This window comes from Pteronotus mesoamericanus, unplaced genomic scaffold (genome assembly GCF_021234165.1).
Source record: "Pteronotus mesoamericanus isolate MK-2021 breed Mesoamerican mustached bat unplaced genomic scaffold, CSHL_Meso_final contig_24, whole genome shotgun sequence".
Taxonomy (NCBI): Eukaryota; Metazoa; Chordata; class Mammalia; order Chiroptera; family Mormoopidae; genus Pteronotus; species Pteronotus mesoamericanus.
Window position 1 is genome coordinate 9,992,411 of NW_026555100.1, and position 22,510 is coordinate 10,014,920.

General features: G+C 36.8%; 1 protein-coding gene and 1 pseudogene across 1 annotated transcript in view; one reads left to right on the plus strand and one right to left on the minus strand.

The window, feature by feature from the left end:
• Window positions 1–14,882, plus strand: part of DNA2 (DNA replication helicase/nuclease 2) — a 44,123-nt gene extending 29,241 nt beyond the window's left edge. The window contains exons 11-21 of the mRNA XM_054572697.1: window positions 741–857; window positions 936–1,045; window positions 1,318–1,427; window positions 2,062–2,286; window positions 9,171–9,364; window positions 9,454–9,543; window positions 9,628–9,832; window positions 11,312–11,401; window positions 11,995–12,177; window positions 13,690–13,836; window positions 14,823–14,882. Coding sequence (XP_054428672.1) covers window positions 741–857; window positions 936–1,045; window positions 1,318–1,427; window positions 2,062–2,286; window positions 9,171–9,364; window positions 9,454–9,543; window positions 9,628–9,832; window positions 11,312–11,401; window positions 11,995–12,177; window positions 13,690–13,836; window positions 14,823–14,882 — 1,531 coding nt within the window. The remainder of the gene's footprint in view (window positions 1–740; window positions 858–935; window positions 1,046–1,317; window positions 1,428–2,061; window positions 2,287–9,170; window positions 9,365–9,453; window positions 9,544–9,627; window positions 9,833–11,311; window positions 11,402–11,994; window positions 12,178–13,689; window positions 13,837–14,822) is intronic.
• Window positions 5,559–6,743, minus strand: LOC129069942 (dnaJ homolog subfamily A member 1-like; annotated as a pseudogene).
• Window positions 14,883–22,510: the final 7,628 nt, after the last annotated feature.

Genomic DNA, 22,510 nt, shown 5'->3' on the forward strand with positions numbered 1-22,510 from the left:
TCAGGCCTGAAGATGCAGACTTGGGATTTGGAGCCATGTGATGGCATGGGACCTAAGGGAAAATGACCAGAAAGGGCATTAGAGAGGATCAGGGAGGGAACTTTAGGGGACACCAGGGCTTTAGGGGCTGCTAGAGGAGTGAGAGAAGGTGTCAAGAAAGAATCCTGTACTCCAGGCTGGTGGAGGTTGAGCCATGTGCTCAGGATCCTTCTGGGGTTGTGAGCCCAGAATTGCAAGGTCAAGTGAGTTGTTAGCAACTGTCATAGGTTCCTGGTTATTAGCTTTTTTTTTTTTTTAATTTAATTTAATTTATTTTTAGAGGGGAAGGGAGGGAGAAAGAGAGGGAGAGAAACATCAATGTATGAGAGATACATCGATTGGTTGCTTCTTGCACGCCCCTAACTGGGGAGCTGGCCTGTAACCCAGGCACGGGCCCTGGCTGGGAATCAACCAGTGATCTTGGTTCACAGGCCAGCACTCAATCCACTGAGCGACACCAGCCAGGGCCTGATTATTAGCTTTTTTGACCTTGGTGCCTTGTGCTCTCCTCTTCTGCCTTTTCCCACCAATCCAGAACTTTGTGCTGTCTTTGATTGCCAAGTATGAATTACAGACTAGTAGCCATTTGAATAGCTGTCCTGGCCCATTTACTCTTTTAGCAGACAGCAATGTATTTCTTATTTAGATCAATTGACTATGTTACGTGAAAAACATTCATGTATATCTGTTTTCCTTTTTAGGAACTTGTCAGTACTCCCAGAAACAACTTTGTTCAGACTGGACCAGGAAGAAAAAAATGGTGATATAGATACCCCATTAGGAAATCTTTCTAAATTGATGAAAAATACTGATACCAGGTTTGTAACAGTGAATGAATCTGAATTTTAGTTCACTTTCCTAAGAAATATTACTAAAAGCATTTTTTTTCTTTGCAGCCAAAAACTTCGAGATTTGATCATTGACTTGCGTGAACCTCAGTTTATATCCTACCTCAGTTCTATTCTTCCACACGATGCAAAGGATACAGTAGCCTCTATTCTAAAAGGTATGCTATCAGCCTGTCTGCTTCCATTAATTTTTTTTTGGTTCTATTTATAGTTTAATCTGCATTATAGTTTCATGTTTTAATAATTGATATATAGTTCTGGTTTTTAGACAGTCTCTTTGGAAGTAGTTTACATATTTTTTTTACATCACCGTATTTTCTTTGCAAAGATGTTTTGAAGAAATTTGAATGGCGACTGCTTTTTTTATAAATAATTAATTTGCTCGTTGAAATTCAACACTTTTTCCTGTTATTTTTAAATTTAAATGTAGGTTTGAATAAGCCTCAGAGGCAAGCAATGAAAAAGGTACTTCTTTCAAAAGACTACACACTCATCGTGGGTATGCCTGGGACAGGAAAGACAACTACAATATGTACTCTTGTAAGGCTGTTATTCTTTTGTTTAGATATTAAATGTGTAAATCAGCTTCTTCTTTGTTCAGAGAATGTGATGTTTGATACCAAAAAGGCTGAATTTTAACTTAAAATGCCTTTATTTCAAATTAACTTTTTAGAATGACAGAAATAGAAAAGCTAACTCACAAATAGTTGTAATCATGTTATAGGTTTCTTGCATTTAGGATTGTTTAATGTCTCTTTATTTTGGTGGTATATGTATCATTGTTATGTTTTCCTTCCCTTTAAAAAATGTTAAATTATATAGTGGTGGTTGAAATAGATTTTCTTGGATTTTTTTTTCATACTGGTAAATTTCTTAATCAGTAATTTACTGATTAATCATGATGATAGTAGCAAATATTTATTGATTGATATTGTGTGCCAGGCACTATTCAAGTTTTATATGTATTAAATTTTATTAACATAATTAATAACATAATAATGCCATGTTACTTTCATAAAACATTTTGGCCTTATAATTTTAACAAAGTTACTTGGTTCAGTTCTTAGATATGCTTCCTATTAAGTTTTCTAATTCTGTTAGAAAAATAGAAGCATGTTAAACATTGTCTGGAATTAAAAGTAATGTTGTTTTCCTTTCTCTTATTCATTATTAGGTAAGAATTCTCTATGCCTGTGGTTTTAGTGTTTTATTGACCAGTTATACACACTCTGCTGTTGACAATATTCTTTTGAAGTTAGCCAAGTTTAAAATAGGATTTTTGCGCTTGGGTCAGATTCAGAAGGTACATCCAGATATTCAGAAATATACAGAGGAGGAAATTTGCAGATCAAAGTCTATTAAATCTTTAGCTCTTCTGGAAGAACTCTACAATAGTCAGGTAAGTACAGTATGGTATAATAATGTAGATACTAGTTTCTGTAGCCAGAATGAGGGGGGAAACAGCACTCTGGGAAATTCAGGCGCATTGACCAAATTTGTACATGATTAATTCATGTAAACCAGAGGACCAATTTACTAATTTATAGTTTGCTGTTTGCTTCTGAACTGAAAGGAGGGTTTTTGGTTTAAAATATCCTAGTAAAGGAAAACTGTTTCTCTCCTTACACCACTTCTGACACTAACTACCTGGAGTCACCACAGATCCCACAGGTTAAGGGCTTAGTCCCACAAGACTGCCCCCCACTTCAGTTTAAATTGCAAATCAGGACCTCTTGTGCAACTGAACAACTAGCTGTAAATTGGGGCTTCCATGACCCCCTCCTTGGGTTAGATAATTGTTAGAATGGCTCATAGAACTCAAGAAAGTGTTTTACTTACTATTACTGAATATATTACATAGGATACAATTCAGGAACAGCCAAATGGGAGAGATGCTTAGGGTAGAGTATGTGGAAAGGCGGATGGAGCTTCTATGCTTTCCAGGGCATAGAACCACCCTCCCAGCACCATGATGTGTTAACCACACGCCTTTGGGATTTTTAAGGTGAGGCCATCATGTAGGCATGATTAATCATTGGCCACTGGTGATCAGCTCAGTGCCCAGACACTCCACCCTTCCTGGAGGTGGAAAAAATGGATGAAAGTTCTAACCCTGTAATTACATGGTTGGTTCCTCTGGCAACCAGCTCCCATCTTCAGTGTCACCTCATTTCAATAAATTCTGGTTTGGTTGAAAGGGGCTAATTATGAGTAACAGAAGATGTTCCCCTCTGCCCCATCACTCAGGGAATTCCAAGGATGTTGAGGTGCTCTGTGTCAAGAATTAGGAGGAGACCAAATATATGTTTCCTATTATAACACACTATCACACCTAGAAAACTATTAATCAGGATTCTTTCAGTGAGTTTGAATTAGAAGCGGTGGCACATGAACAGTCTTTTGATGGGTTTTTCTAGACTTTGGTATGGAACCAATTTATATTTTATTATTTAACATCTCTATATATTTTCACTGGGAAGTCTTAACTGGTATTTTTGTCTTTTAAAAAGTCGTCTAAAATAAATTAGATTAATAGACTCTTCTTTTAACTCCTTTGTCTAATATTCCAGTTATTAAAAAATTTTGAAGTGTTAATTGACTTTTTAAAAATTAAACTTTATTTTGAGATAATTATAGATTCACATGCAGTTTTAAGAAACAATACAGTATCCTTTGCCCAATGGTAACATTTTGCAAAACTAGTAAACTGTCAGAACCAGGACATGGACATTGATCCAGAATAGTTCGTTTTGTTACCACAAATATCACTCATATTACACTTTTATAACTTGATCCATTTCTTTCCCATTCTACTACTCCTTAAACTCTGATAACCACTTACCTGTTCTCCATTTCTACAATTTGGACATAGCAAAAATGTTATATAAATGGAATTATAGAGTATGTAACCTTTTGGGATTGGTGCTTTTCACTTACCCCAGTGCTCTGGAGATTCAGATTGTTGCGTGTGTCAATAGTTTGTTCTTTTTTTATTGGTGAGTATTGGTCCAGTTTTTGGCTATTAGGAGTAAAGCTACTATAGACATTCACATACAGGGTTTTATGTGAATGTAAGCCTTCGTTTCTCTGGGATAAATGCTCAGGGGCGCACTTTCTGGGTCATCTGGTTATTTCATGCTTAGATATTTAGAAGTCTACCAAACTATGTTCCAAAGCAGCTGTAACATTTTACACTTTTACCAGCAATATATGAGTAATCCTTATCAGCATCTAGTGGTGGTACTGTTTTTCATTTTGGACATTCTGATAGTGTATAGTGATGTCCCATTGTGTTTTTAGTTTGCATTTCCTGAAGGCAGTGATTTTCAACCTTTTTCATCTCATGGTACATATAAACTAATTACTAAAATTCTGTGGCACACCAAAAAAAATTATATTTTTTGCTGAGCTGACAAAAAAACATAGGTATAATTTTGATTCATTCACACTGGATGGCTATCATTGTGTTGGCTGTTGTCATTTTTTTTTTTATTTGACAGTCTAAGGGAAAAAGAGATGAGTACCCCTGACTATAGCAGCCAGGTATTGCATGTTTTAAAAATTCTTGCAGCATACCGGTTGCAAATAGCTGCCTAATGGTTAGTGATGTTTTACATGTGCTTATTAGCCATGTATATATCCTCTCCAGTAAAGTGTCTCTTCATGTCTGTTGCCCATTTGGATTGTTTATTTTTTTAATGCTGAGTTTTGAGAATTCTTTATATATTCTAGATATTAGTCCTTTATTGGATATGTAATTTGTGGATATTTTCTCCCACTGAGTAGCTTGTTTTTCATTCTTTCACTGGGTCTTTTGAAGCAGAAAGGGTTTTAATTTTGATGAAGTCCAGTATATAGTTTTTCATACATTCTGCTTTTGGTGTCAAGTCTAAGAACTCTGTCTAGCTCCAGATGCTGAAGGTTTTTCCTATGTTTTTATTTTTTTCTAAAAATTTTACACCTTTATGTTTTATATTTAAGTCTGTTACCATTTTGAGTTCATTTTTGTATAAGTTGTGAGATTTAGGTCAAGCTTCACTTTTTTGCTTGTTGATGTCCAGCTGCACTTCTTGAAAAAAACCTTTCACTTCTCCATGGAATTGCTTTTGCACCTGTGTTAAAAAATGTATTGGGCATATTTGAGTGATACAAAAATTCCCAGCACTATACTTATAAACTGAATTCAGCAGCATATTAAAAAGTTTATCTACCATGAACAAATGGGATCATTCAACAAATGAAAATCAATATGATACTCCATTTTTTCACTCTCCACATGACTTTTGCATTAAATTTGAAGTGATTCCTTGTGTTTAGCTGAGGTATGTTTTCTTTATCTACCCTGCCAAACTCTATTTTTTACTTAGTATCTTTTAATCTGTTTTTTAAAATGTATGTGGTATATAGACCATTTACATTTATGACAGGTATTGATACATGTCAGGGTGTTATGTCAGCCACTTTATATTTTGTTTTCTCTGTTTTTTGTTTCTTTGATTTCTTTCTTTTTTTATATTTTGAGTTTATTCTTCATTTCACTTTTAAAACATTACTGTAGTTGAATATGAAGACAAAAACAATAGCAAGTAGTGAGCATATAATGATTACAGTCCTTCACTCATTCACTACTGTATATAAAATGCCAGCAGTGGGTGTCATTCACTGGCCTCATTAAGAGGCCGGACACTGAGCACCACCCCTGGCATGACGTTCACCATCCCCATCTGCTTCTCCGTTGTAATGGCGCTGTCTTTCTCGATTTGGATCAAAGTCCGCCAGTTCTACCTGGTCTATTTCATCAGTCTCTTCTACTTCTTCCTTTCAAGTAGGAGTTTTTCGAGCAAAGAGAGTTTATCAGGAGAGAGAAAGCCATTTTCAAGAAAGTTTTCCTTAAATGCAATGATTAGGTGACCCTTTTCATACGGTCTATGACAAACTGGCATGCCTTCATTTAGCACACACTTGATATCTCACACTTGACAATCTGACCTGATGAGAGGTGATGACTATGGTTCGGTTGTCAAGTGTAGCTATTGGCTTTTGAAGCCACCCAGTGCTTCAACAAGTTGCATGTCCATACACATGAAAAGGTCTTCTTGCCGAGTGAAAACAGTATGGTCCTCCTGATCTAAAACAATGATAATATCTCCAGACTTTAGTCCTGGTTCTTGGTCTCCTTCACCATGGAATGTAATCTTCTGGGCATCTTTCATGCCTTTGTCAATATGAACTTCAGAATCTTCTTCTCTCGAACTATTTTCCTTCCATTTCAGCTTTTGCATCTGTCTTTGGACTGACCCGTTCCCCATGGCCCTGGCACTCCATGCACACAGACCTGAATTGGCCGAACCATTCCAGGTCCGATATGATGAATTCTTATTTGCATCCCAGTACCTCGGCAATTGGGACAGCACACTACTGCTCCTTTCGTGCCACCTCAACCTTCACGTTTGTCACAAGTCACATTCTTTTGCAGAGCTAGTTTTCTTGTTGTACCATTATATAAATCTTCTAAGGTTACCGGGAGCTGATGCACAGCATTTTTACCGCTCCTTTCCCTCTGCATCCTTCCGCTTCCTCCAAAAAAACATGTCAAAGACGTCCATGGGGGGGCCAAAACCACCACCTGCTCCACCTTCTTTAAGTGCCTGTTCTCCTCCTTTATCATATAATTCCCTTTTCTTCGCATCAGACAGCACTTCATAAGCTTGAGAAATCTGTTTTAACTTCTTCATTTGGATTCTTATCAGAGTGGTACTTCAAGGCCAGCTTCCTGTAAGCCTTTTTTAATTCTCCCTGGGTGGCATTGGGTTTGACCCTCAAAACATCATAGTAAGTGGTTTCTTTCACCATTTTTGACAGCCGTGAACGCGGCCGAGGCAGGTGTGGAGGAGCGGGAAAGAGCACATTACTGCGAGCACCTCCGAAAGCCGCCGATTCCCTGCTTCTCACCCAGTGTTCTGGAAAGTTCCGCTGATTTCTTTTTCCTGTCTTCTGGATTACTTGTGCATTTTTTTTTTGGAATTGCATTTTGTGCTACCTATAATGTTATTGCATGTGTTACTTTGAATAGTTTTTTTTAGTGGTTGCTCTAGTTAGTGCATTATATATACATAACTTAGTCTCTTGCTATTGTCATTTTACTAGTACAAGTGAAGTTAGAAACCTTACCTTCATTTTTTTTGGCCTTTTATCTTCTCCTGTTAATAATATAATTGTCTTAAATATTTCTTCTACATTTAGAGCATGTTAAAATTTTTGCTTTAACCATCAAAGATAATTTGGAGATGGAAACCATATTGTGTTTATTCATATTTCTTGCTTACTGTGTTTTTCTTCCCTCCTCATGTTCTAAGTTTCTGTGTTTTATCATTTCCTTTCTCTTTGGAAGACTCCCTATATCTATTCTTTTAGGGTGGTAGGTCAGCTGGCAAAAACTTCTCTTAGTTTTCCTTCAGTGTGAGAATGTCTCGATTTTCCCTTTGTTCTTGAGTGGTAGTTTTGCTAGTTGTTGGATTCTGGTTAAATAATTCTTTGAGTCATGGAAAAATTTTCTGACACTATTTCTCCTGGCTTCCACAGTTTCTAATGAGAAATATGGAGACACTTGAATTAGAATGTTTTCCCCTTTAGCAAGGTGTGGCTTTCTCAGGCTGCTTTCCAGATTTTTTCTTTCCTTTGGTTTTTGGAATTTTAATTATATTGTGTTTTGTCCTGGATTTTTTTTTTCCTTAGCTTATTGAATCTACAGATTTAATGTCTCTTGTCAAACTTGAAACATTTTTAACCATGGTTTCTTCTAGTACTTTTTCAGCCCCTCCCTTATCTCTGGGACAGGGAGGACATGAATGGTAGGTCTTCTGTTTTCTTTCTCAGATCAGTGAAGCTTGTTTACTGTTTTTAAGTATTTTCTCTGTTATTTAGATTATATAATTTCTATAATTATTTAAATTAAAAAGTTTAATTACAGTTGACTTTCAATATTATATTGGTTTCAGGTGTATAGTATAGTGGTTAGAAATTTATATAACTTACAAAGTGATACCTCTATAAGTCTAGTACCCACCTGACACCATACATTGTTATTACAATATTGTTGACTGTAATCCCACAAAATAAGCCCCATGACTATTTTGTGACTGCCAATTTGTATTTCTTAATTCCTTTATTTTTTTCACTAAGCCTTCCAGTGATTTCTATTTTTCTGTGTCTCTCTTCACTGATTCTTTCTTCTGTCCCACAATGTTGAGCCTGTTCTGTGGTCTTTTAAAATTTTGGTTATTGTATGAGCATTTTCAGTTCTAAAATTTGCATTTGGTTCTTTTATCTTCTGTTTCTTTGCTGAGACTCTACTTTTTGACTTTTAATGTTTTCATTTGATTCAAGTGTGTTCATAATTGGTCATTGAAATATTTATGTCATGGCTGCTTTAAAATCTTTGTCATATGATTCTGATGTCATCGTGGTGTTGGCATCTATTAATTGTTTTTCTTCATTTAGTTTGAGATTTTCTTGGTTCTGTGTAGAATGAGTGATTTTTTTGGATGAAACCTGAGCAGTTTTGTATTACGTTATTTAAAACTTCTGTTTTTAGCTGGCTTCCTCTGACACTCCTCTGGTAGGACAAACGGGTATGCCACCTCATGACTGCCAGGTGGGAGCTGAAGTCCAGGTTCCCCACTCAGCCTTATTGACACACAAGGTGGGGGCTCCTCTTTACTGCTGGATGGCACGGAAGTCGAGGCTCTCCACACAGGCTCCACTGATCTTGCAGGTGGGGACACATAACCAGCCAGCAGGAATGAAAGTCCTGGCTCCCTACTTGGCTCTCTGTGATTCTGACCTAGCAGGGTACTGTGGAGCCCTGTTGGAACCTCGGGACAGTTGGAGTCTAGCTTTTCAATTCGGTCTCTGCTGGTATTGGTGGGGGCGAAGCCACAGTTTTTTCTGTGGTATTCGGCTGGAGTAGAGTGATTCTTGTATAAAAGTTTTCCATCTACTAGGCTTCCCCTTATTTGTTCCTTTGGCTTTTGTTGGAGCTGCTTTTGGTCTGCAAATTTGAGAATTGTTACAGTGTTTGGAAAGTTTACTTCATTTTTTTTTTCCAATTTGTAGTAAAAAGTAAAAAATGTTTTGCATGTTTGTCTCAGAATTAAATAATATTGGGGGATTCCCATTATTGAAGATAAAAATCTTTTTTATATTTTTTAATTTCAAAAGTGGGAAAAAGAATTTACATTTCTTGGACATATTAAATAACTGGTCTGTTTTCTTTGTTTTTAGCTTATAGTTGCAACAACATGTATGGGAATAAACCATCCAATATTTTCCCGTAAAATTTTTGATTTTTGTATTGTGGATGAAGCCTCTCAAATTAGCCAACCAGTTTGCCTAGGGCCACTTTTCTTTTCTCGGAGATTTGTGTTGGTGGGGGATCATCAGCAGCTTCCTCCTTTGGTGCTAAACCGTGAAGCAAGGTAAGCAAACACTGAAGTTTTATTTTTAAACTAGATTCTTTTTAAGAGACAGTTACGGCACACTGATAAGCCTCAATTTATGTTGACAGAGCTCTTGGCATGAGTGAAAGCTTATTCAAGAGGCTGGAGCAGAATAAAAGTGCTGTTGTACAATTAACTGTGCAGTACAGAATGAACAGGTATTTATAACAATGGCAGCTAGGAGGGATTTTCATGTTTGTTTTCATATACCAAAACTAAAGTTATTTTTGTAATTCCCTTAGTAAAATTATGTCCTTAAGTAATAAACTGACATATGAAGGAAAACTGGAATGTGGATCAGACAAAGTGGCCAATGCAGTGATAAACCTACCTAATTTCAAAGATGTAAAGCTGGAACTGGAATTTTATGCTGATTATTCGGAGTGTCCTTGGCTGATTGGAGCATTTGAACCAAACAATCCTGTTTGTTTTCTTAATACAGACCAGGTAAAAAAAAAAAAAAAAGATTCTTAAGTTTTTCTCCTATTATTTAAATTGCTCATTTTTCAGTAGCAAATGACTCAGTAGAGCTTATCAGTTTAAAATAGTATACTTTTTGTACACTTCTGCAACGCACACACAGATTTTTTTTTTTATATCAGTATCATTGGGAGGAAGTTTTTCTGAGGATTGATAGATATCAGAATTGACTTTTGAAGTAGGAAAACTAGAAAGTGAACTCAAGAGTATAATTATATTCCTAGAAAAGAAACTGGCATTAATACTGTCAAAGGGCTGGGTTTACAAATGGACTAAAGATACGACAAATTTTTGTCCTTTAAAAGATTTTTTTTTTTAAGTAGACTATTTTCTAGAGGAGTTTTAGGTTCACAGCACATTTGAGCTGAAAGTAAGGAGGTTTCCCATATACCTCCTCACCCCACATATGCACGTTAAAACCTCTTTACAAACTTGGCATTAAACAAAAATCTTCACAAGGACTTTAAATGACTTATTTCTAGGAACTAAGAACAAAGCTTTGACCCTGTATTCCTACAGTTTGTATTACATAGTGCTTCTCAGCATCGATTTAGAAGTCTTTACCTAAGTTCAAATAAAAATATAGTGGCTAATTATATGTATGCGTATCACTCTGAAATACATCATTTGTTATTAAGATGGGTGGAGTTAGCTGATTGTTAAAAAATGGGGTCTACCTGGGCATACCCTGATGGAATTTTCATTCTCTTGAACATTGCTCTTAGCATTTCAGGTTCAAGAATTAACACCTAGAGGCAGGCAGATTCTGGGAAATTTTTCAAATAAGCTGATCTCACAGATGACTGCTTTTATAAATTCCAATTCCACATCTCCCAATTATTAGGTATGATTTCCAGTACAATTATTTACCTCACCAATAATTGCTTAGGTTCTTTATTTTTGCTACTTAGGTTTTCTCTTTCTTACCATCAAGATTCCAAATAGGTTTTATTAAACATAATCAAGGTTAGTTAGGGATGCGTAGGAGAAAAATAGTCCTTGGAGAATTTTACCACATATTGTAGAACCTGGGGAACTTTATCTGCTCCATTATTTGTGTAAAAGACAACAAGAAAATGGAAAGAGCACAGATATTGGAGCCAAATCTAAGTTTTGATTCCTAATGCCTTGACTTACTGTGAAACCTTGAGCCAGTTACTTATCTTCTCTGGCCTTTGAGTCCTTACAATGGGGGATTACAGAGTAAAGCATGTGAAGCCCAATGTGTGGTCGGCTTTCATAAAAATTTTAGTCTGAACTGTGTCATATTTAAGATAGTTGCCTCTGGATGGCTTTCTGAAAGTGAATAATCTCATTCATTTCAACTTTTAAGATGAAGAAATTTTTCAACTGCCTCCACAACTGGCAGTACAGTCTCTATGGCTACGTGTGTGCTCTTAACTTTAGAAGTTGTTTTATAAGCAGGATGCTTATTTTTCTTTATAGGTTCCAGCACCGGAACAAGTTGAAAAGAGTGGTGTGAGCAATATAACAGAAGCCAAACTCATAGTTTTCCTGACCTCAATTTTTATTAAGGTAATTTTGAATTTTATTCTGAGGGCAAATTAATATTTGCAAAGTAATAAAATGTTAGAATGCAAGGAACTTAAGATGTGGTAGCATTTACCATTGTTCATTAAGAGAACTGAAGCCTGATTGTTCCATTTTGAGAAAATTTATCTCAGACATGTAATTTTTTTTAATGGCATTTTGGGTTTCCTTTTAGGATAACTTTTTGTAACAAATAATTCTGACTGTGTCAATATAGTGCTATAGTCAGTATGATTGGGGATTGGAAACTTCAGTGTAAAGGATAGCAGAAAGTGAAATGTATTTCTTTATACTTTTTTTTGATATGGCAGCAATCGTCTAGTGGCATGCAAACCATTATACTGTCGTGAACTAAAAATCAAGGGAACAATGTTTGAGGAAATTATTTCATCTCAGGAAATGTGAATATTGATTTAGAACAAATTCCATAATTATATTTACTCCTTGTGATAGGAATATCTATTAGAAACAACAGTTGGGCACATTACGTAGTAAACATTTAATTTAATGAATTTAGTAAAGTTTAAATAATAAAAATCAAGATTTAAAAAATTTCACATTGTGTTCTTTCTGTTTAGGCTGGATGTAATCCCTCTGATATTGGTATCATTGCACCATACAGGCAGCAGTTAAAGATCATCAATGATTTATTGGCACATTCTTCTGTTGGGATGGTTGAAGTTAATACAGTAGACAAATACCAAGGAAGAGACAAAAGTATCATTCTAGTATCTTTTGTTAGAAGTAATAAAGATGGAACGGCAAGTTAATTGTATTTTCTGCTGATTTATCTGGGACTTTTTTTTTCCTCTCTTTTTTTAAGAAATTGTGGTAAAAACACAGAACATAAAATTTACCACCTTAGCTATTTTTAAGTGTATAGTTCAGTAGTGTTAAGTATATTCACACTATCATGCAACAGATCTCCAGAACTTTTTCATTTTGCAAATTGAAACTCTATACCCATGAATAACAACTCCCTAATTCCTTCCCACTCCAGCCTGGCAGCCACCACTCTGCTCTATGTCTCTATGAAGTTGATTACTCGGGGTACCTTATATAAGTGGAATCTTACAATATTTGTCCTTTTGTAAGTGGCTTATTTCACTTAGAATAATGCCCTCCAGGTTCATCCGTGTTGTAGTATGTGACAGAATTTCCTTCCTTTTAAAGGCAGAATGATATTCCTTTGCATATATATACCATGTTCTGTTTAGTCCTTTATCCATCAACACACATTTGGGTAGCTTCTACCTCTTGGCTATTGCATTTGGGGCATTTTAAATACAAAGGCTTTCTCAGGTATACTTTTAGATTTATAGATTATTCCAGTTTTTGTTTTGTTTTCATTTTTACCTCTTATTGATTTATTTTTCTTGACTATGTGATACTTCCCTATGGTTATAAAAATGTACATAGAAAAAGTCTCCTTTCTACCTATTCCTCTTCTACTTGATTCTTATACTCACAGATAATTACATTTTTAGTTTTTTGGGTAACCTTCTAGAGTTTCCTAGGCATATACAAGCAGATGAGAATGAGTATTCATAGTTCCCTCTTTTTTACACAAAAGGTAAAAGTATGTTATTCTGGACTTTTGCTTTTCCACTTAATAAAATAGCTTGGAGATCTTTCTATGTCAATATATAGAAAGAGATTTCCTTCTGTTCTTATTGTTGCATTGTTTTCCATTATACAGGGTCCAGCACAAATAACACCCCTTTTTTTAATTACAAAATCATAAACATGTAATTCTCTAACATAACAATATCACACCATATGACATTTTAGGTGAAATGTTCAAATTAAAACTATAGGTTATTGCACCCATATTAATACCGTACCAACCACACTGAAGCAGGCGTTAAATCTGCCAGACCCTGTATATATGTGTTATGGTATAATTTAACCACTCCCCTGAGTTTTCTATTTGTATTACTATTACAAACAATGCTACAATGAGTGGCAGATAGCTCTACTTTTTATTTTTATTATGTATTTAATAATTTTAAATTATGGCTAGGCTATCACACCAAAAATAAAATACTTAAAGTTGACACTGTGGACAAGTTTTTCCAATTGTTAAGATTTTTTAATGTGTTGATGAATTTTTTTGCAATATATATTTTTAAAAGTAATAATATAACCTTCCCTGGTGGTCTAGGGGATAGTGTTAAAAGTAATAAAATAGTTGAAGACAAATTGTGTTCCTTGCCTGAACAAACTCAAATATATAAGAAACCTCAAATAATTGAAAATTATATTTCTTGCAGCTTGGTGAGCTCTTGAAAGATTGGAGACGTCTTAACGTTGCTATAACCAGAGCCAAATGTAAACTGATTCTCCTGGGATGTGTGTCCTCACTAAACCGCTATCCTCCTTTGGGGAAGCTGCTTTGTCATCTAAACTCAGAAAAATTAATATCCTTTTTGTTTTCTATATGGTCATATTTGATTGTACTATTTTGAGTATTTTATTTATGTACTTGCATAAATTAAACATTCAGTGTCTTGTGTTATCCAAGGGTGTATTTCAAAGATCTGATTCTACAAAGGCGAGAGAGAAAACAATTCACAGGAAGTAATTTTAAGCAGAAGGTAAAATAATGAAGGTGATGGAGGATAGTTTGTGAAGTGAGACGGGGAAAAAAGGGACTTGATCTGTTGCCACCTGATGAACAGGGTGCATGTTTCCTAGAGATATCTAGGAAAACTCTCTTCTGGTTCTCTCTTCTGGTTTCTCTCATCCAGATTTATAACCCTTTGTTAAAAATATAGGATAGCCCTGGCTGGTGTGGCTCCATGAGCTGAGCACCAGCCTGCAAACCAAAAGGTGGCCGGCTCAATTCTCGGTCAGGGCACATGCCTGGGTTGTGGGCCAGTTCCCTGGTTGGGGGCATGTGAGAGGCAACCAGTCAATCTAACATCATGTTTCCAATCACCCATGTCAATGTTTTTCTCCCTGTCTTTCTCCCTCCCTTCCTCTTCTCTCAAAATAAGTAACATCTTTAAATATATAGGGTCTGGCAGAAGTAATGTCTGGTTGAGTGCGGTTGGTGGGGTAATGACTGTAATCATCTGTAGTTTTAATTTGAACATTTCACCTAAAATGTCATGAAATGTGCTTGAGTGTGATATTGTTATGTTATAGAATTACATGCTAATGATTTTATAATAAAACAGTTTACAATAAAAAGGGGGCATTATTTGTGCCAGACTATCTTTTTCTATATAAATATAGGACAAAGCATTATATTTAAAAATAGAGAGTTATTCCTTGTCATATTGTAGTTTATTTTAAAAATAGGTCATCTTTTAAAAAAATTATATGAAGGAGTTAGGGTGAGATGCATAAACCTTATTACTGAAGTACATTTTTTATCTTTGTCTTCCTTAATTTATTTTACATCATTGATCTGCCATCAAGAGAACATGAAAGTCTTTGTTATGTATTGGGTGATTTTTAGAGAAGGTGAAGCTCTGTTTTCCTTGCTTTTTTATACTAGCATAGTGATCTCTAACAATTTCTTATTATTAGTAATTTGGGTATGCTCTAAAATCATCACCTGGTTAGACTGTGGAGATAACTTTTATCCTAAGGGTATGAAATGATGTAAATGTACTCTGTTCAGAGTTCCAGGTTTGTGTGTGTGTGTGTGTGTGTAATCTTGTTAAACATAAAGTTCTATCATCATAAAATTTAACATTATTTATTTTTCAGTACAGGTGTACCCAAAACTGTGAAAAGTTTACATTTATGGTACTATATATATGTTTTGGTGTGGCCTACAAAGAATTTTATAAGTGTTTACCAACTTTAGAGATGGATTTATTGGGGGATCTGAGATTTAAACTTTTAAGTTTAAAATTTCAGGATTAATTTGATTTTGTAGATTTTTGTCATACTTTATTTGAAATACAGGTAAAAAAATTGATTTATTTTTAGCATTTAAGCACAGTCTTGTGGTGATGAAAACATAGGTGTGATTTTTTTCCCCCTATATTTTGAGGTTCCTGATCCAAAGCCATTTTGCTGTTTTTTCCTCCTAACTTTTGCTTTCTGGTGTCAGATATGTTTTCACTTAAAACCTAGCCTTTAAATTAGTAATTATAAATTGGTTATTTTCAATTAATGTCTGCTTGTTTCTTGCTCTCCCACTTGTTATTTTTAGTATTAAGTATTCTAGAGTAGATTCTGATATAAAAGAAAATAAATCTTATTCTTTAGAGATTTTGTTGTCAAATGGATGACGAATTAAAAATGTATAGCCCTATTTTCACCTATTTATGTTCATATGCCCTTTGTTTCAGGGCATCTTTGTAAAAAGATGCTTTGTATAAGTGAATTACCTCAAAGTACTTACTTATGTATATGGTGACCAATTTTAACCTCAGTGTACCCATCTTCTTGGGGGAAAGCTCTCATTTTACTCAATTGCTTCTACCTCATGTGTTTTTTAAAAAATGATTACTTGTTTTTATTAAATAAATTGTTTTCTAATGTTCTATCTTACTGTGTCAATTATTAATACCGAATAATAATTAAGTTCAGGGTTGTCCAGCCTTTTTTTTCTAGTGATGAAAACTGAAATATTTATAATGCTCTAAAGATGAAACCAAGGGATATTGGCATTATATAACAGGAAGGACTCTAAGATAATTTCAATTCCTGGGAGTGAGATGAAGAAGAAATTTTTTTTTTTTTTGGTGTAGTCAATGGTTGCTTCTTTACAGGTTCGTATGGCCTGTAAAGTAAAGCCCTATGGAAGAAAAATCTGAGGAGTTGTGTATTTTCTTTTATGAATCTGTCATGGTTATATGATTCTAGCCACTTAACTATTTGAAAGAGCTAAGATTCATTGTCTATGTATAAGGTGCTGTGAGTTGGAGGCTTGGGATGAACTGGAAGTTAAACCCAAACTGGGCACTCAAAGGAGCTAATAGTGTAGTGTAAGTATGATATTCATGCCAAGGACTAAGACAGCAATGGTTACCAAACACTAATGTTACTGGGCACTCACATTGTTCAGTTCCAGATTATAAGCACCATTAGCCTAATAACATCTTGCTTGTAGTATAAAGCCCAGATCTGATGATAATGTAACCATTCCCGTGGCCTCATTCCTGAATCAGTTTAGAGTTCCTACCTGCTAACATCTCCCTGTTGCTGTCTCTGATTCCATCTCTCACTCTCTAAAGGCAGGTCTTCCCCAGACCTCTGTGTGTGGCGGGGTCCTGTTCTGTGTCCTTGGACAGCCATGGCTTCAACTATCACCTATGTGGCTGTTTACCAAATGTGTACCCCACACTATGTCTTTTAAGTTTTTGTTATAACTTCTCTAGCTCATGCTGTCAGAATCTTCTATGAGCATTTCAGACTCAGTATACATAAAATGTAAATTCCCATCTTCATCTAATGCAGCAATTTTCAATCAGTGTACTGCAGCAGGCACACTGGTGTGCAGCAAGAATTTTTAAAACATGCAATACCTGATTATTTATTCAGCAGCACCGACCTCTTTTCCCTTAGATTGTCAAATAAAAAATGACAACAGCCAACACAATAGCCACCAATAAAGTGAGAATGAATCAAAATTATACCTATTTTTTTAGTCAGATTGGCCAAAAATACAATATATTTTTTGGTGTGCCACAGAATTTTTGTAAATAGTTTATGTGCCATGAGATGAAGAATATTGAAAATTGCTGATACAATACCTTCCTTCTTGTGATCCCTATTTTGGTTAACAACACCATCTACCTCACAGTTATCTGAGCTTTAAAGCCTTTGTGTACTTTCTTTAAATATATGTTTTTCCTTCTAATTACAAAGCAGTACATGATTTTAGTGAGAATTTCAAACACTAAATATTTTAGAAAATTAAATTTTTTGTAATCTCATCCTTTAGTGCTAACTACTAGTAATTTGCTGTATGATTATCTAGCCTGATGTTTACAAAACAAAAGTTACCACAACCCATAAGAAATACATTTATGTCATGACTTGGCATAGACATGTGCATATGTGTGCATCTGAAAAAAATACTTTAACAAGATATTTACCCTTTTTACATGTGATACACCCTAATATTTCCCATTCTGTTCCATTAAAAACAGAGCTGGTTATAAGCTATTAAAATTGCTTTCATGTTCCAATAATAGGTTGGAACCTATGATTTGTAATATAGGGTTGGCCAAAAAGTCCATTTAGTTTTTTCCAAATCAACTTTATTGATTTGGATGTTTTGAGCATTTCGGCTATCTCCCACTATTGATTTCTAGTGGGTAGAGGCCGGGGGTGCTGCTAAACATCTTGCAATGCATAAGACAGCCCCACAGGAAAGAATTACCTGGCCAAAATGTCAGTAAACCAAGAAGCTTTGCAGACTGCTTTTGACACTTTTGATTACTCACAGCGCCTTCTCCATGCACTGCATGTGCAATTTTTTTTTGTTTCAGTTGCGTTTTTACCTTTCTTGAAAAAATGAAGCATAATGTGCCAAAAATGTTGCATATTTTCTTTCATCTTCACTGTTAAAATGGCTGCACACGAACTCACCAATTTTGATTAAATTTTTTTAAATGTACGCTGATATGACAGTTGTCACAATACCATCAAACAAAATTGTTTCAAATGAAGTTAAAGACAGCTGAGCACTACTAGAGCCATTGTATGGAAAAAACTAAAATTTTTGACAACCCAATAAAAGTTATTCTGTCATATTTTTTCATATTTTGTACCTAAAATAAACTACAGGGTCCAGAAGAAGTAACACCTGCTTGAATGTAGTTGGTAGGGTTATGGATATAATAATTTACAGTTTTAATTTGAACATTTCACCTAAAATGTTATATGGTATACTTGAGTATGATATTGTTATGTTACAGAATTATATGCTTATGGTTTTGTAATAAAAGATTTTGAAATAAAAAAGGAGCATTATTTGTGCTGGACCCTGTATTTTTGCTGTTCCTTATACATGCCTTTTCCTCTTCCCATTTGTATCCTCTATCTAGATTTGTCTTCCTCCCTTATCATTTATGCAACTTTACCCAGTCTGAAAGACTTTAATATGTCACTTTCTCTGAAAAGCTTTGTCTGATTTTTTTCCCTGACAAAAGAATTTTTTGCCATCTTTATGCTTCAGTTACTATGTGTTCCCCATTTGGTGTTGTACACATTTTTCCAAGTGTACAGAGTCTAACAGTTGTCATTGTGAGCAAATCACATTTTGGGCTAGCTGGGTATATGACTGGAAGCTTGTGGCATGATGTGACAAGCTGGTCTACCTGGATTCAGTGGAGAGCTTTGCTGATTAAAAAGATTGCTTCTAGTTATTAGGATAGGCCCATCCAGTTCCACTCAAGTCACCAATGACCCTCAGGTGACTGAGACTCAGTCCTGGGAATGATGAATCAGGATGGATGCAGGGGATGACGTCGGCATCTTTTATGGATATTGCTTTGGCACATGAGAGACTTTTACATTGATTTTTTTTTTTAACTTTAGCTTATGTTTAATGATGAGCTTTAAAAATTTTAAAGCTTTTCAAAAATGCCCTGGTTAGTTTGGCTCAGTGGATTGAGTGCCAGCCTGCAAGCCAACGGGTCGCCAGTCTGATTCCCAGTCAGGGCTCATGCCTGGGTTGTGGGCCAGGTCCCTGGTTGGGAGTGTGTGAGAGGTAACCAGTTGATGTATCTCTTGCACATTGCTGTTTCTCTCCCTCTCTACCTCCCTTTCCCTCTCTTGAAAAGTAAATAAAAATCTTAAAAAACTTCAAAATAGAGTAGTGCAATGAATTCCTGTATACCCATTCAATAGATTTTGCTGCAGTTGTTTTCAGCATCCTTGATTTTTTAAAAATCTGAGATGTTGTAAAGCAAATTCTAGACATTTAATTCCACCCCTATACTTCAGTGTGTGATGAGCTCTTAAAAATAGTATTTTTTTTTACATAGTATTTGAAAGCTTTTTTAAAAAGCTAGATTCTTAGCTTTAGTAGAACAAGGATTCGTAACAGATTAATAATCTACTTAACCCTGTTAAAGGTAGTTAAACCTAACACACTAAATTCTAATTCTGTTCAACACAAGGGGGCTAGACCATCCAGCAAATGTTTATTTTAAGAATATGCCCTCAAAGGGAGAAATGGGTTTTTGCTTTAAATAAAGCTGGTTTGTTGCTAAATTAAATATTTTACATGTTACGTGTAAAGTCCCTGGGGGGAAGCAATCTAGGAAATGAAGGTGTTTTCTCTCGTTCTTACTGTTCTACACAGATTAAATATATACTTAATTTTACTCGCTTTTCTAAATGCACTTAGAATTCCACCTTTTTAAACCATGATTTGGAGAAAATAAAAATGAAGTCAGTTGTATTTCATCTTTAACAGCAACCTACTAGAAGGGGTTATACTTATGAATTTTAGACTCCTTGAAACACTGTAAAAACCTCAGATACATTTTTAGATTATAAAAATGGAGGCTGCCTTTGTCCTAGTTCAAATTCTGGCTCTGTCACTTAATAATTCTGTGACTTTGGGTAAGTCATTTAACCTTTCTGAGATTGGTTTCATCTGGAAAATGGAGATTACTCTTTCTAACTGGCATGGTTTTGAAAATCAACTTGAATTCTGGGCTAGGAACATACATGCTCATTGATACAGGAGGGGACAAGGGAGATCATGGCCCTTTCTGCATGGCCCTTTCTGGGCCACAATGATGATGGGATAGTTGGTTATAAATAAATGGAAAAAGTGAAATTTGACAGTATCTCATGCCATTAACTAAAATCAATTCTGGGTGCAACAGGCCTAAATATGAAAGGCAAATCTATCAACTCTTAAGAGTATCTTCATGACCTCAGAGTGGGGAGGACTTAAACAAGACTCTAAAGTATAAATCATAAAGTTCAATGACAAGAAAATTAAGAATTTATATTTATTAAAGTTCTTGATAAAGAGAGAAAACATTAGCCAGAAGTTACTGGTAACACATTGCTGACACCACACACTATTACGTAGAATATTTAGTAACTTGCACAAGCCGTAAGAAGGAGTAGAAAAATAGGCTACAGATTTGAGCAGTCTCTTTGCAAAAGGAAGTGTCTCCAAATTAGTAAACATTGGTAAAGTGCTCAATGTCATCAGCAATGATAAATACAAAATAAACCCAACATACAATCACCCACCCGCTGTTACGGAAAGCCAGACTCAAGACACGATTCAGGGAACGGAGTAAGCCTTTATTCACACGCGCGGGCTCAGAGGAGGCAGTCTCCAAATTCTGAGCCCCGAATCGGGGTTAGATAGGGGTTTATAAGCCCTAGCATTCCCGCGGGAAACGAATGGGCGGAAGGGATTAGCATTCAGGTGGGAGATTGATGAGATTGATGTGCTACCCAGGCGGGGGAAGGGATGTGAAAACGGGCTACAGGAACAGATAAGCAATGATTAACAGTCAACCTGGGAGGGGTCTCTGGCTAGGCTGTTCCTCTTAAATCATCTTGCCCTTATCATTCCCCCCTTTGATGCTAGACGAGATTGGCCTGAGTCTTAGCATCATCACACAAGCCACGGTGGTCACTCTGTTGGGGTTGGGTCGGGAGTCTTTGGTATCGGTGATGCTGGAGGAGCAGCACTCGAGCAGCGGCTCGTCTGGTGACCGCGGTCTCTAGGTTATTAATGAGGGTGCACAGCAGCCAGGGTCCTAGACTTATTCCTAAGAGGAGTAATATCAGGGGGGCCTAGGAATGGAGCCAGCCAGCGGAGCCAGATTTGGGTATCTAAGCTCCATGTCCCTTGCCCTGACTCTCGGTAGCGCTTCGCACCATCTTTCAGCTCCTTAATCTTCTGGGTTAAGATTCCAGCCTAGGAATAGGCAAGTCCCCCCTTTTTCTGCTGTGAGGAGATCTAGGGCTCGCCTATTCTGCAGGGATCATGCCTTGGTTGCCGACTAAGATGGTTGGTCACTACTCTGGGGTGGGATCAGGTCTCTGGTTCCTCGGGTAGACAGCCCACTGTCCTTCAGTTCTCTTCAGCTGGACTGTGGGGGCTCCCTTCGAGGTGGAGGTTCGGTGGCTCCAAAGTCCTGGCTCGTCTGGATCTGCTGCTGCCTTGGCTCGAGTGTAGTGGATCCAGGGGGTTGGTTATTCCTGTAACTTTAAGGGCAGTAGGGGTGGTTAATAGTACTAGATGTGGGCCCGTCCAAATGGGTTGGAGTGGTTCCTTTTTCCAATCCTTTACCCATGCATACTGGCCTGGACGGAAGTGGTGTGCTGGCTTTCCTCGGGGTTTGGGTTCCTGGCCCAATTGGGCCCCGTAGATTCTGTCTAGGGTCTTACCCAACTGTTGTAAGTACTGGGTCTGCTGTAACTCCCCCTTCTGTCGAAGGTCATTGGGACTTCCTATTCTAGTTATAGGTGGGGGTCTTCCAAAAACTAACTCATAGGGAGTATACCCCGAGGGGTTCGGGGCATTCCTAACCCATAGCAGGGCTAGTGGTAACAGGTCTGTCCATGGCAGGCCGGTTTCTTGATGGAACTTAGCTAGGGTTTCCTTGAGAGTTCGGTTCATTCGTTCCACTTTACCGGAGCTTTGGGGCCGATAGGCCGTGTGTAGCTTCCAGTCGATGCGCAGGAGCCGGGCGACCTCCTGAACCACCTGGGCGATGAACGCCGGGCCATTGTCACTACCAATGGTGAGTGGGAGCCCATATCTGGGTATAATTTCCCTGAGTAGGATTTGGGTTACTTCCCGAGCTTTCTCAGTTTTGGTGGGGAAGGCTTCTACCCAACCAGAAAAGGTGCAGATCAGGACCAGGAGATACTTAAATCCTCGGCTGGTCTTGACTTCTGTAAAGTCAATCTGGAGGTCCTCGAAGGGCTGGGACCCCTTGTGTTGGACTCCCGGTGGGGCCCCTTGATGCGGGGCTGCATTGTTCCTTGCGCAGGTAACACATTGAGCCAAGGCTGTTGAGCACAGGGTTGACAGGTTGGGGAAGTAGAAATACCTTTTGAGCAAGTTTTCCAGGGAGGTCTTACCCAGGTGGGTCAGATGGTGGCAGTTTCTGACTAAATTGCTGGCCTGGCTCTGGG